The sequence below is a fragment of the Odocoileus virginianus genome, chromosome 18 (assembly GCF_023699985.2).
Source record: "Odocoileus virginianus isolate 20LAN1187 ecotype Illinois chromosome 18, Ovbor_1.2, whole genome shotgun sequence".
Taxonomy (NCBI): Eukaryota; Metazoa; Chordata; class Mammalia; order Artiodactyla; family Cervidae; genus Odocoileus; species Odocoileus virginianus.
The window spans coordinates 15,210,774-15,223,224 of NC_069691.1; the positions used below are offsets into that span (position 1 = coordinate 15,210,774).

Sequence of the window (12,451 nt, forward strand, 5' to 3'; positions counted from 1 at the left end):
AGCCTAGCCAGCAGATCACTCCAGCTGATTGGCACAATACTTTTGTTCTGGGGTCATGTGAAATGGGTCACCTGAATGGTACTGCCACATTGATTTGGAGTAACTCAAACTTTTTATGAATACACAGGTCCTATATAACCTGGGAATCATACTGCTCCTTCATAGCACTTATACATTCTGAAAGTATACTGTTTAACAATTTATTTATCTTTTTTCTGAGTGTCACACCTCCTGTAGTAAAAGTAAGTAGAAAAGAGTGACCTTAGCTATCTTGTTCACTATCAGACATTCAGTGCTAAACAGTTTCTGGCACCAAAGTTATTCAGTAACTATCTCTTGAACAGGTAAGTGTATGATTGCATGAAATAGGGTATTTAATTATAGACTTCTCTTCATCTCTAGAATATAAGCTCTCAAGATAGAGAATTTTGTCTTACTCACCTTGATCTTCATACTGGCATAGTGCTTGCCATATGTGAAGGCATGAAGTTAGTATCTTTGAATGCATAAATAAATGAATAAACAGATGAATGAGTGAATGAATGATCATGTATTATTTAGACTCAAGGTTCTTAACCTTGTCCTCACAGTTCTAATGTGTAGATAAGGTTAAGAACCTCTGATTCTTAAAAGTTCTTTAAAACTTTTAAAAACTGCAATGCCCAGGGCCAGTTAAATCAGAGTCTCTGAGGATGCATCCCAGGCATGATTCCTTAAAACTCTCCAGAAAATTTCAGTGTACAACCACGGTTGAGAACAGAGTGACCAGCCATCCAGGTTTGTGCAGGACTAAGGCATCTCCCAGGATGTAGAAATTTCTGTGACAGTACCAGGCAAACTTGGATGGTTGGTTACCCTAGTTGAGAACCACTGATCCAGACTGTCATGTAGCACTGTTCTTGAGTGATATATTTTCAATTTTTGAAAAGTCAAGACTCATCAGTTTCATGCTTTCACTTGACACTTGTCCAATTACATTCAGGCAGCTTCTGTTGACCTCAATGACTGCTTCCTGCTATGTATTCGTCTTCAGATTTGTGCGACTACTATTGACTTGGGTGACATACAAACGTGTGGCATGCAAATGGCAAAGGAAATGGTTAAACCATTAAACAGCAGGTCAGCAAGGCCCAACAGAGCAGTGAAGCCTCCTCACCCGGAGGTAGCATGAAAGGCTGCTTTTCCAAATGCAGTCCAGTGAGCCTTCACTTTTTATTTTCCTTCCAAATATTGACAGTACATTCTGACATATTCCTATTTATTGCTTATTTATGTCAGTTACCCTGGCATGAGCTTACAGTTCCTGCTGTTGTCTGAGGAGACAAGAAATACCTTTCTTAATGGAAAAATCCCTATGTAAATTGAATTAATATTTATCAGTCCAGCTAGTATAATTCCTAATTAATTTAGTACAAGTATGTGATTTCTACTGAACCCATCAATGTCTGGACACCAGAATCAGAAATGCCCTTTGACTTCTGAAGGGAACACAGCACCAAAGCTGTCTAGGGCCTTGTTATTCAAAGGGTGGCCCTAGATCAGCAGCATCAGCTGGGAGCTAATTAGAAATCCAGAAACTCAGGTCCCACCCCCAGACCTACTAAATCAGAATCTTTAGAGGTGGGGCCCAAAAATCTGTGTTTTAAAAAGCTCTCCAGTTTATTTGTATGCATGCTCAAGTTTGAGAAGGGCTCATCTAGAGAACACTTGCCTAGTTCTTCACATCATTGTCTCAAAGCCCAGAGGGTAAGCAGGGAAAGGAAGCATGTAAGTCAGTTGTCCCCAAACTCTGCTGCACATTGAAAATACCTGGAGAACTTAAAAATTTGCCACCCAAGTCACTGTGATATCATTGGTTTGGGGTGTGACCTAGGCCGAGGGATGGTTTAAAAGATTCCCATGTGATCCTAATGTACAGCAGAGACTGGGAATCACTGATACAACAGCCATATCCCCAGCTTCTTGCTTTGGGCTTCTGCTGCCAAAGAACCCAGAGGAATGGGCAAGATCAGCATTTTCTCTCCTTCCTTCCTTCAAACATCGGAATCAGCAGTGACTCTGAATCTCACCCCTGGCATCATGAATGCTTATTTTGTTTCCTCTCTGTTGGTAGCTGTTTGATCTTTAACTTCTCTGGACCTCAGTATCATCTGTCAAATGGAGACAGTAAGACCCACTTCCAAGGATTATTTGGGACTTTATACATGATAACATGTGCATGTGCCAAATTTGCCATCCAAAACATCCGAGCCAGGTGAGAGAGTTACCTCTTTATGCTGCTCCCCTGGTGGTACAGGGGGACATCCAGAGCATGAAGTCGAGCGCATGTTTAGGGATGTCTCGTGCTCAAAACACTGAAGATAGCAATGAATTGAAATAACCCTGTTTGCATATGAGTTCATTTATATGATCTCATTTCAGTCTCACATCTCAGCTGGGTAAACAGGATAACTCTCAGTGTCCCCGTTTTACAGACGATAAAACGGGTTTAGAGAGGTCCACACAGCAGCAAACGGCAGACTCAGATCCTCTGACTGTAACCCCGTGTTCTCTCCACCTAACTATCCTCAGTCTCACATCCAGCTGCTTGGCAGTTTGCGTTTTTGGACAGGATGCATTGACCTAGACCAGCTCTGTCCCAGAAGACCATCTCTGTGATGCTGGAACTGTTCTGTATCTGCACACTCCAATTCAAAGGCCACCAGCCACATGTGGCTACTGAGCATTTTAAGTGTGGCTAATATGGGTGAGGAGTTAAGGTTTTAATTTTATTTAATTTTAATTAATTTAGATTAGTCACATATAGGGGCTTCCCTGGTGGTTAAGAATCTGCCTTGTAATGCAAGGGACACGCGTTCAGTCCCTGATTTGGGAAGATCCCATATGCCTAAGAGCACCTAAGCCCATGAGCCGCAACTACGGAAACCCAAGTGCCTAGATCCCCGTGCCCCTGCAACAAAACGAACCACCACAATGAGAAGTCCATGCACTGCAACAAAGACCTAATACAACCAAACACAACATAAACTTGCTTTTTTTGCTAAGTCACTTCAGTCGTGTCTGACCCTTTGTGACCCCATGGACTGTAGCCTGCCAGGCTTCTCTGTCCATGAGATTCTCCAGGCCAGAAAACTGGAGTGGGTTGCCATTTCCTTCTCCAGGGGATCTTCCTGACCCAGGGATCAAACCCATGTCTCTTATGTCTCCTGCATTGGCAGGCAGGTTCTTAGCACTAGCACCACCTGGAAGTGCTATAAAAAAATAAGTAAATCTAAAAATAAAAAGTCGCATGTAGATAGTGCAGCTCTAGTGACGGAGTATGGAGAAAAATGAGAAACTGAGAAGTTATTCAGTGGTTTGTACTCAAAAATCAAAGTAAACCTCAGCCACTTTTTTGCCTTTCTCTTAAAAGATCTTAACTCTTTTTCAGTAGAGCATTAAAGCTGGCTCACTAGTTGGTGAGGGCACCATCACTATGCAATATACAATCCAAATCCTTGAAACCTGTGATTGGCCAGCAGAAACAACATATATTGTAGAGCAATGCTTCTCGAACATCAACATGCACAGGAATCACCTGGGAGCTTGTTGCGGACAGATTCTGACTTGGTTGGGGTGGGGGCTGAGGTTTGCATCTCTAACAAGAGCCCAGGTGATGCTGCTGCTGCTGCCCCAGAGGTCACACCTTGACTGGAAAAACTGTAGAGCAGTGATCAGGCTAATAGTGTCTTCCTTACCCCTGGGGGCATTTGGCAACGTCTGGAGATAGTTTTGATTGTCATGACTTGTGGCAGAGGTGATATTGGCATCTGTTGGGTTAAGTCCAGAAATGGTATTAAGTATTCTACAACGTATTAGACACTGTAATTATCCTGTTCAAAATGGCAATAGTGCCAAGTTTGAGAACCCTCCCTATACAGCCAAGTCTACTTTCCAGGAAGAGGAGGTGGATGGGAGAGTGATGGAGTGGGTCTTCTTGATCTAATAACTGATTGTGTTCTCTCTCTCTTCTGCTTTTGTATATGCAGGAGCCAACGCCTCAGCCCCAGACCAACTGAGCTTAGCTTTAGCCTGGAACAGAGTCGACATCGCCCGCAGCCAGATCTTTATTTATGGGCAACAGTGGCCGGTAGAGTATATGTCATCACCCCTGAAAAGCACGCTTGCTGGGGCAAGGGTATTTGTTTCAGGTATCTGAGAGCGACTCCAGAAACCACTGCTTTATCTTTAGGGTAGAAATATTCCTTTGTAGCAGTCCTCATGCGCGGCTCCCTTTCTTATATTTAGGGAAATACTGCCACCTGGTGATACAACTCCAAATGTTCCAAACATTTCCATCTCTTGCATGGCCTTTGGTAGCAATGTTTAGCTGCAATTAATGCTGTTTCTTTTATATGCCTGAAAATACATATATGAAACAAAATTGTGTTAGTTAAAATTAAGAAAGGAGTGGAATTAGCAGTCTGTTTCTGGTTGTCCTGGAGGTTGCTGCCGCCACGTGATGGCACCCCAGGCTGGTGTGGGACCGGGCCACACGACGGGATGCAGAATTTGCAGGCTTCCACGAGCAGGTGCCATCTGGTCCTGGAGGCTGAGCACAGGCCCCCCCCTGTACCCAAGGACAACACAGAGGCAACCAAAGCTTTATATAACCGTTCTTGGTTTGTTTCCCTCAACTGGGTCTACCAAAAAAGCCCTTGGAAAATTGGCCATTGGCTGGTGTATGCCTGTATCCCCAGGAGACAGCCAGCAGTCTGGAATTTGATTCCTGTGCCTGGAATCACTGAAGGAAAACACCCCGTGTACAGGCCTTTTTCAACCCTTCCTGTGTCCCAGAGAGCTTCTGCCTGGGATTGAAACCCTGGCTTCCTTTAGTGCCAGTGGATTACTAGTGTAGAAAGATTTGTCACAGAGTCTCTGAGAAATTTTGTGAAAGAAATTAAATAAAACCCTAGTAAACAGACCAAATGACCTAAATAGTTACTGGGTCTCCCTGTAGAAACGGGCAAGATGGAGGCAAGGTAATGATACTTAACTAAAAAAAGAAAAAGAAAAAAAGCAGTCTACTTTCTGGTCTATTTACTAGATCCCTCTTCTTGAGTCAGCTGAAACTCCAATACTTTGGCCACCTGATGCGGAGAGCTGACTCATTTGAAAAGACCCTGATGCTGGGGAAGATTGAGGGCAGGAGGAGAAGGGGACGACAGAGGATGAGATGGTTGGATGGCATCACCGACTCAATGGACATGGGTTTGGGTGGACTCCGGGAGTTGGTGATGGACAGGGAGGCCTGGCATGCTGCGGTTCATGGGGTTGCAAAGAGTCGGACACAACTGAGTGACTGAACTGAACTGAACTTCTTGGGTCAGTCAGAAATCTAATTTAGAGCCTAAATTAGATGATGAAGGACGATGAAAATGAAGACAGCAAAATACTCACTTTGGTACTTTAGTGGTTTTGTAGAAGTTTGGTTAGAGAGTTGGGAGAGGAAAAGCCCTGTAAACCCTGAACCTTCTCAGAATCTAGAACAAAGAAGAGATTTAGAGGGAAAAAAGTAGCTTTTAGAGCTAGAAAGCCCTGTGTTTTGTTTGCAAAGACAAGCCCCCAAATACAGGAGAGAGCGTGGGTGTCCCAAAAGTGAAATTGAGATACTCTTGGTAGCATGTTCTTGGAGGTGCTAAAGGTTTACTAGATGTCAAAGACATCCATTTCTAAAGTATTCAGGAAAATGCCAGAAAATTGCATCCTTAGACCCTAGGGCAGACTAACTCAGTGACTTGATTTGCAGGTGGGGTCTCTGGAGCAAGCCATGTTGGATGCCTTAGTTCTGGACAGAGTGGATTTTGTGAAATTACTTATAGAGAATGGAGTAAGCATGCATCGTTTTCTCACCATCTCCAGACTAGAGGAATTGTACAATACGGTAGGACCAAGCTAAGGCACTTTTTATTTTCTCTACTTTTTTTGGTTTTACCTTCTCCTGCCCCCAACATGAATGTGAGTCCCTGCCTTCCCCTCCAGATGCATGGATCATTTTCCACAAATGCTCCCTCAGACAACAAACACCAAGTCACCAGAAATCCACTTGTTTTAACTGCTCAGTTGTCAGCATCTAAGAGGCAGAAAGTTACATGATCACCAAAAGGTAATGTTCTCAGGTTCTTATGCAAAACTACAAGGCTCTGGAAATTAGAACATAACTTCATTCTGTAAACCAACACAGTGTGTGAGGCAATCAGCAAAGCAGGATTGATTTAACTCCAACCATCAAAGGAGGCCAGTTAACTATCCTGCACCATCTTGTTATTCTCAGCACTGTGAAGTTCATTCATTGCAGTATAACAGGATAAAATGTAAAAACTTTTTGTTTGGAGTTACCCAGGAAGATTTTTTTGCTTTGTTTTTATAACGATGTATTAATTCATTCACTGGGGATATCAAGAAGTAATCAAAAGAAAAACTGCTATTTATGAAGTTTTTGAGAGTATTCAGTGAGTTTAGTACATCAGCTCTGAGCTGATATACAAAAATCCAGTGAAGTTCAAAGAATAGATATTGTTTCCCTCCATTTTACAGATGAAGGAACTGAGGCCAAGAAGAGAATTGGCTTATTCAAGATCTTAAAGTTTCTAAGTAAACAAAGGAGCCAGCATTGAACCCAAACGTCTTTCTCAGAGACCCTCATTTGTCACAGTGCTTCTTTGTCCCACCACTCTCAGCTCTAATGAGATGGAGCTTATTGACCCATCCCCAGCCAGAGGTAGGGATTAGCTGCTGCCACCCTGGCTCGATGAGATTCCCACTGCGGAAAGTAGAAAACAGCCCAGCAGAGCGGCCCCACACTTCTCTTTTCTCTACAGTAATTTTTCAGTTCAGCATGCTAAGGCTTTCAGTCCTAATGGGCCAAAATGGCAGAGTGGAAGACCTAGCCTTTGTTCCTCCACAAAGATCAGCAATTAGACAGCTATTCACAACAAAGACAGCTCTAGGAGAGCTCAGGAGTCCAATTAAGAAAACTTCAGCAAAACAGTGGAACAAAAAAAAAAAATCTGAAAATAACCACCCAAAAAAGAGAAGAACAGCGTCTTTGTGCCTGTATCACCCTGGCCCCTGAGGCTGGCACTGCTCCGTGCCAAGAGCAAGCTCCTCAGCTAGAAGGAGTTCCCGTCTCTGGAAGAGACAGTGGTGAGCCTTTCCAAGCGCCACACAGAGGATTCAGCCTACCCAGAGACCTGCAAATCTGAGACATACTGTGATGGCCAGGAACGCAGTATCAGCCAGGCTGACAACTGAGTGACCACAGCTCCCAGGGACCTGCTCTGTAGAGGACCCTGGCAGCTTTCACTGCTAGAGAAACCAAGGGCCAGCAAAGCCTCCACAGAACCCTGCAGATTTCACTGGTTTTTGCTCTGCAGATACTTGCATTCATAGACACCAGTCACCGAGCCCCTCACCACACCCTCCCCTCTCAACCCTGCTGGATCCTGGGGTTCACCCCAGTGGCCCAGCCCAGGCCTCTGTGGCTACAGATTTTAAGAACCCAGCCTAGACCCCACAACTGTCCCCCACTACTGTGCACACTCTGAGAGCTAGCACCTCCAGCCAGGTACCCACATACGGCTGGGCTGACAGCCAGCACCACTGCCATGGAAATACAGGACCCTAGAACTACAAGACCCTGCAGCCACACGAGTGCATGCCCGCAGCCTAGGCTGCGTGTGGGCCCGGATTCAGACCTACCACCTGACACTCACCTGCACCACTAGGCTACCTGCAGCTGGTCCCTCCAGCTGTGTGCCTGCACGTCCCAGCCCTGCTCCCTTCACTGGCCTCTACTCCCGTGCACACGCCCATGGGGAAACCCTGCAGCTACAGGAGTGCATGCCAACAGTCAGAGCCTCCGAGGCTGCTTGTGGGCCCAGCTCCCACCCTATCTTCTGTTACTGGCCTGCCTACTAGTATTGCTTTCAAATAGCTTCTCAGCTGTGCCCCTGCATCCCACTGGCCAGACTTCCGTTGCTGGCCTACACTGGTCTACATGCACTCACAGTAACACCCTGCAGCCACAGTAATGCATACTGACAGCCGGGGCCCTGCATCTGCCAGCGCACGTGCAGTTGGCCCCAGCCCTTGCTGTTAGCCCAGGATTCTGACACTGCATATATCTTTGCAACTGGCTCCCACCATTATACAGGCACCTGCGGCCGGTCCCCGCAGCCAAATGTGTGCATGTACCACCGACTCCAGCCACCACTGCTGCCTGTTCTGGCCCCCAGCTGCTAGACCTGTTGAAAAGCCCAGCAGCCCTTGCAGCCTTGCAGAAACATAAGAATAAACAAAGTCTGAAGTTAGGAAAAAGAAGGCAATAATACTGGGCGGAAATAAATGAAAGAGACTAGAAAAACAATTTAAGAAATCAATGAAACAAAGAGTTTATATTTTGAAAAGATAAGCAAAATTGATAATACTTTCGCTAGAATTACCAAGAAAAAAAGAAGACTCAAATAAATAAAATTATAAATGAAAGAGAACACATTACCGTTGATACCACACAGATAGAAAGGATCTCAAGAGACTACTATGGACAATTGTAGGCCAACAAATAGGACAACATAGAAGAAATGGATAAATTCCTAGAAACATACAACCTACTAAGTCCAAGTCACACACACACACACACAAAAAAAAAAAAAAACAGAAAACTTGAACAGATCAGTAATATATAACGAGATTGAATCAGGAATCAAAACCCTCCCAATAAAGAAAAGCTGAGGACCAGATAGCTTCATAGGTGACTTCTACCAAACATTTAAAGAATTAACTCCAATCCGTTTCCAATTCTTCAAAAAATGAAGAGGAGGGAACGCTCCCAAATTTATTTTACGTGGCCAGCATTACCATAATGGCAAAGCCAGATAAGGACACTGCAAGAAAAGAAAACTACAGGTCAATATATCTGATGAATATAGTTGCAAAATTTCTCAACAAAATACTCACAAACTAGATTGAAGCACATTAAAAAAATCATATACCATGAGCAAGTAGGATTCATCCCTAGGTGCAAAGATGGTTCAACATGTACAAATTAATAAATGTGATATATTACATTAGTAGAAAGAAATATACAAACCATATGATCATCTCCATGGATACAGAAAATATATTTGACAGGATTCAACACCTTTTCATGGTAAAAACTCTCAACAAATTAAGTATGAAAGTAATACACCTCAACGTTTTAAAGGCCATATATGACAAACCCATATATGCCTTTGAAATTGATGCTTTTGACTTGTGGTGTTGAGGAAGACTATTGAGAGTCTCTTGGACTACAAGCAGATCAAACCAGTCAATCGCAAAGGAAATCAGTCCTAAATATTCATTGGAAGGACTGATGCTGAAGCTGAAACTCCAATACTTTGGCCACCTGATGCAAAGAACTGACTCACTGGAAAAGATCCTGATGCTGGGAAAGATTGAAGGCAGGAGGAGAAGGGGACAGCAGAGGATGAGGTGGTTGGATGGCATCACCAACTCACTGGACATGAGTTTGAGCAAGCTCCAGGAGTTGATGTACAGGGAAGTCTGGTGTGCTGCAGTCCATGGGGTTTCAAAGAGTCAGACACGACTGAGCAACTGAACTGAACTGAACCTTACTCATTAGTGAAAGACCCTCTCTCCCTCTAAGATGAGGAACAAGAACAAGAGTGGTGTCCACTCTTACCACTGCTATTCAACTTGGTACTAGAAGCCCTGGCCAGAGAAATTAGGCCCCCAAAATAAAAAGAATAAAAATTTTCATCTAAATTGAAAAGAAGTAAAATTTCTCTGCTGATAACAGCATCTGGTATACAGAAAATCCTAAAGACTCCACACACACACAAAAAAACTGTTAGAACTAATAAATTCAGTAAAGTTCAGTACAACAAATCAACATACAAAAATCAATTGTACTTACATACACTAACAGTGAACTATCTGAAAAAGAAAGAAAATAATTTTGTTTAGCATCAAAAACAATAAAATACTTAGGAATAAATTTAAAGAAGTGAAAGATCTATACATCAAAAACTGTAAGACACTGATAAAAGAAAGTGAAGGCTCAAATAAGTGGAAAGCTATTTCATGTTCATGAATCGGAAGTGTTAATATTGTTAAAATGTTCATACTGCTAAAAACCATCTATAGATTCAATGTAATTGTGATGGCATTTTTCATAGAAAGAGGAAAAAAAATCCTAAAATTTGCATGGAACCACAAAAGACCCTGAAGAGCCAAAGACATCATGAGAAAGAACAAAGGTGGAGACATCACACTTCTTGATTTCAAACTATATCACAAACATACAGTAATCAGAACAGTAGTATTGGCATAAAAACAGACACATAGACCAATGAAACACAAACAAGAGCCCAGCAATAATCCCATGCATATACAGTTAACTAATATTAGAGAAGGGAACCAAATGTAGAAAACAATATGGAGGTTCCTCAAAAAAACTGGAGCTGAGGCGTGGGGGAACCAAGAAGTTATGGCCAAAGGGTACAAATTTTCAGTTATAAGATGAATGCGTTTCAGGGATCTAATGTATAGCATGGTGACTGTAGTTCACAGTACAATATTGTATATTTTCAACTTACTATGAGATTCAGATCTTTAATGTTCTCACCATAACAACAACAAAATGATTACTGAGTTGAAGAATATGTTAACTCATCTTATTGCCATAGACGTTTCACAATACATACGAGCATCAAATCATCACATCGTACTTCTTAAACTTACACAACGTTGCTGCTGCTGCTGCTAAGTCACATCAGTCATGTCCAACTCTACAATGTTACATGTCAGTAAAATTGGGGAGGAAAGAATAATGGGGTTTTCAATAAATAAAAATACAGAATTGAATAACCCTCATATGAATAGAGAATCAAGGGAGGAGGGTGATTTATTTCAACTATTGGAAAGAAGTAAGTAGGAAAGTTATAGATCAAGAAAGGCCAAGTGATTTCATCACTCCAGTCAGTGGTAATCAACTATCCCTGGAGTACCCTTTTGAAAAGGATTATGGGACAATGGATAGCCTCAGTGAAAGAATAGCTAACATTTATTGAGTGCTATAGTTATATAAACATTTCATCATTTAGTCCTAACAAAAACCCTACCAGATAAGTGGTATTATTATCCTCATTTCAGAGATAATAAGACTGAGACACAATTAAGCAGCTTGTCCATGGTCACAGCTGGTAAGCAGCAGGGCCAGGTTTGGAAACAAGCATTCTGACTCCAGAGTTTGAAGGTTCAATCCCTACACAATACTGCATTCCTCAGCAGAAAAATAGTTCTGATGAGTATGTCCACCTGAAGGAGCCAGTAGTTGAGGCAGTACACAGGGATTGTCTTGAATACTTGAATGTGTTCCAACAGTGCTTAAGGATTTACATCACTGTTCAAGATCTTCCAACACAGCCACCAGATTTAGCAAATAAAAATATAGAATTCCCAGTTAGATGTGAATTTAAGAAAACAACAAATAATTTTTAGTATGTCTCAATTATTGCATGAGACATACTCAAGATTATTCATTGTTATTGGTCAAAATGTACAAATTTCCAAATTTGTTTATAAAATAAGTCATGAGAATGTAATATATGACACAGAGACTTATAGTTAATAATATTATATTGCATATTTGAAAGTTGCTAAAGGGTAGATCTTTATGGTCCTTAACACGAGAAAAATTGGGAATTATGTATGGCGAAAGATACTACAGAGACACTGTAATGATCATTTTGCCACATATACAAATATCAAATAATTTACACTGTATGCCTGAAACTAATACATTATATGTCAGTTATACCTCTAAAAAAAAAAGATGAGAAAACATAAAAACAAGTTGTAAATCAAAAGATTAAGAGATGTAGTTACATCTAAAACTTTAAATTTGATACATAAAAAATACATGAATACAAAAGAGAACTACCAAATAGACACATCAATAGGACAAAGAAAAAATAGTTCAACATTAAGAATTAATAAAATGAATGAAAGTTAAAACAAATAAAAAGAAATTATTCATCGTCTATCTGGAATTCAGATTTAACTAGGCATCCTCTATTTCATCTGGAGTTCCTATCCTGAAAGACAAGAGGATGGCAAACCACTTACTTCGTTTTAGTCTTACCTTAAGCAGACAAACTTTTTTTTTTTTTTTTTTTTTGGCGCAATGGCAGAGTTGAATGTTGTGATGAAGACTGTATGGCCCACAAAGTCTAAGATATTAACCATCTGGCTGTTTACAGAAAAAGTCTGCCAAGTACTGCTTTAGCCAGTTTCTCATTCATTATGTGTAATAAACAAGTTGCAATTGGCAGTGTGCCAAAGTGTAATTCTAAAGCGCTAAATTGGCCCCTGTGTCTCCCCCTGCTCCACAACTGGCCTCTTGAAT

General features: G+C 41.7%; 1 protein-coding gene across 9 annotated transcripts in view; it reads left to right on the forward strand.

Moving 5' to 3' along the window:
• TRPM3 (transient receptor potential cation channel subfamily M member 3) overlaps window positions 1-12,451 on the forward strand; it is a 702,629-nt gene that overhangs the window by 459,875 nt on the left and 230,303 nt on the right. For all 9 annotated transcript variants that reach the window (XM_070480357.1, XM_070480358.1, XM_070480361.1 and 6 more), the window contains 2 exons: window positions 4,029-4,129; window positions 5,789-5,923. In XM_070480357.1, coding sequence (XP_070336458.1) covers window positions 4,029-4,129; window positions 5,789-5,923 — 236 coding nt within the window. The remainder of the gene's footprint in view (window positions 1-4,028; window positions 4,130-5,788; window positions 5,924-12,451) is intronic.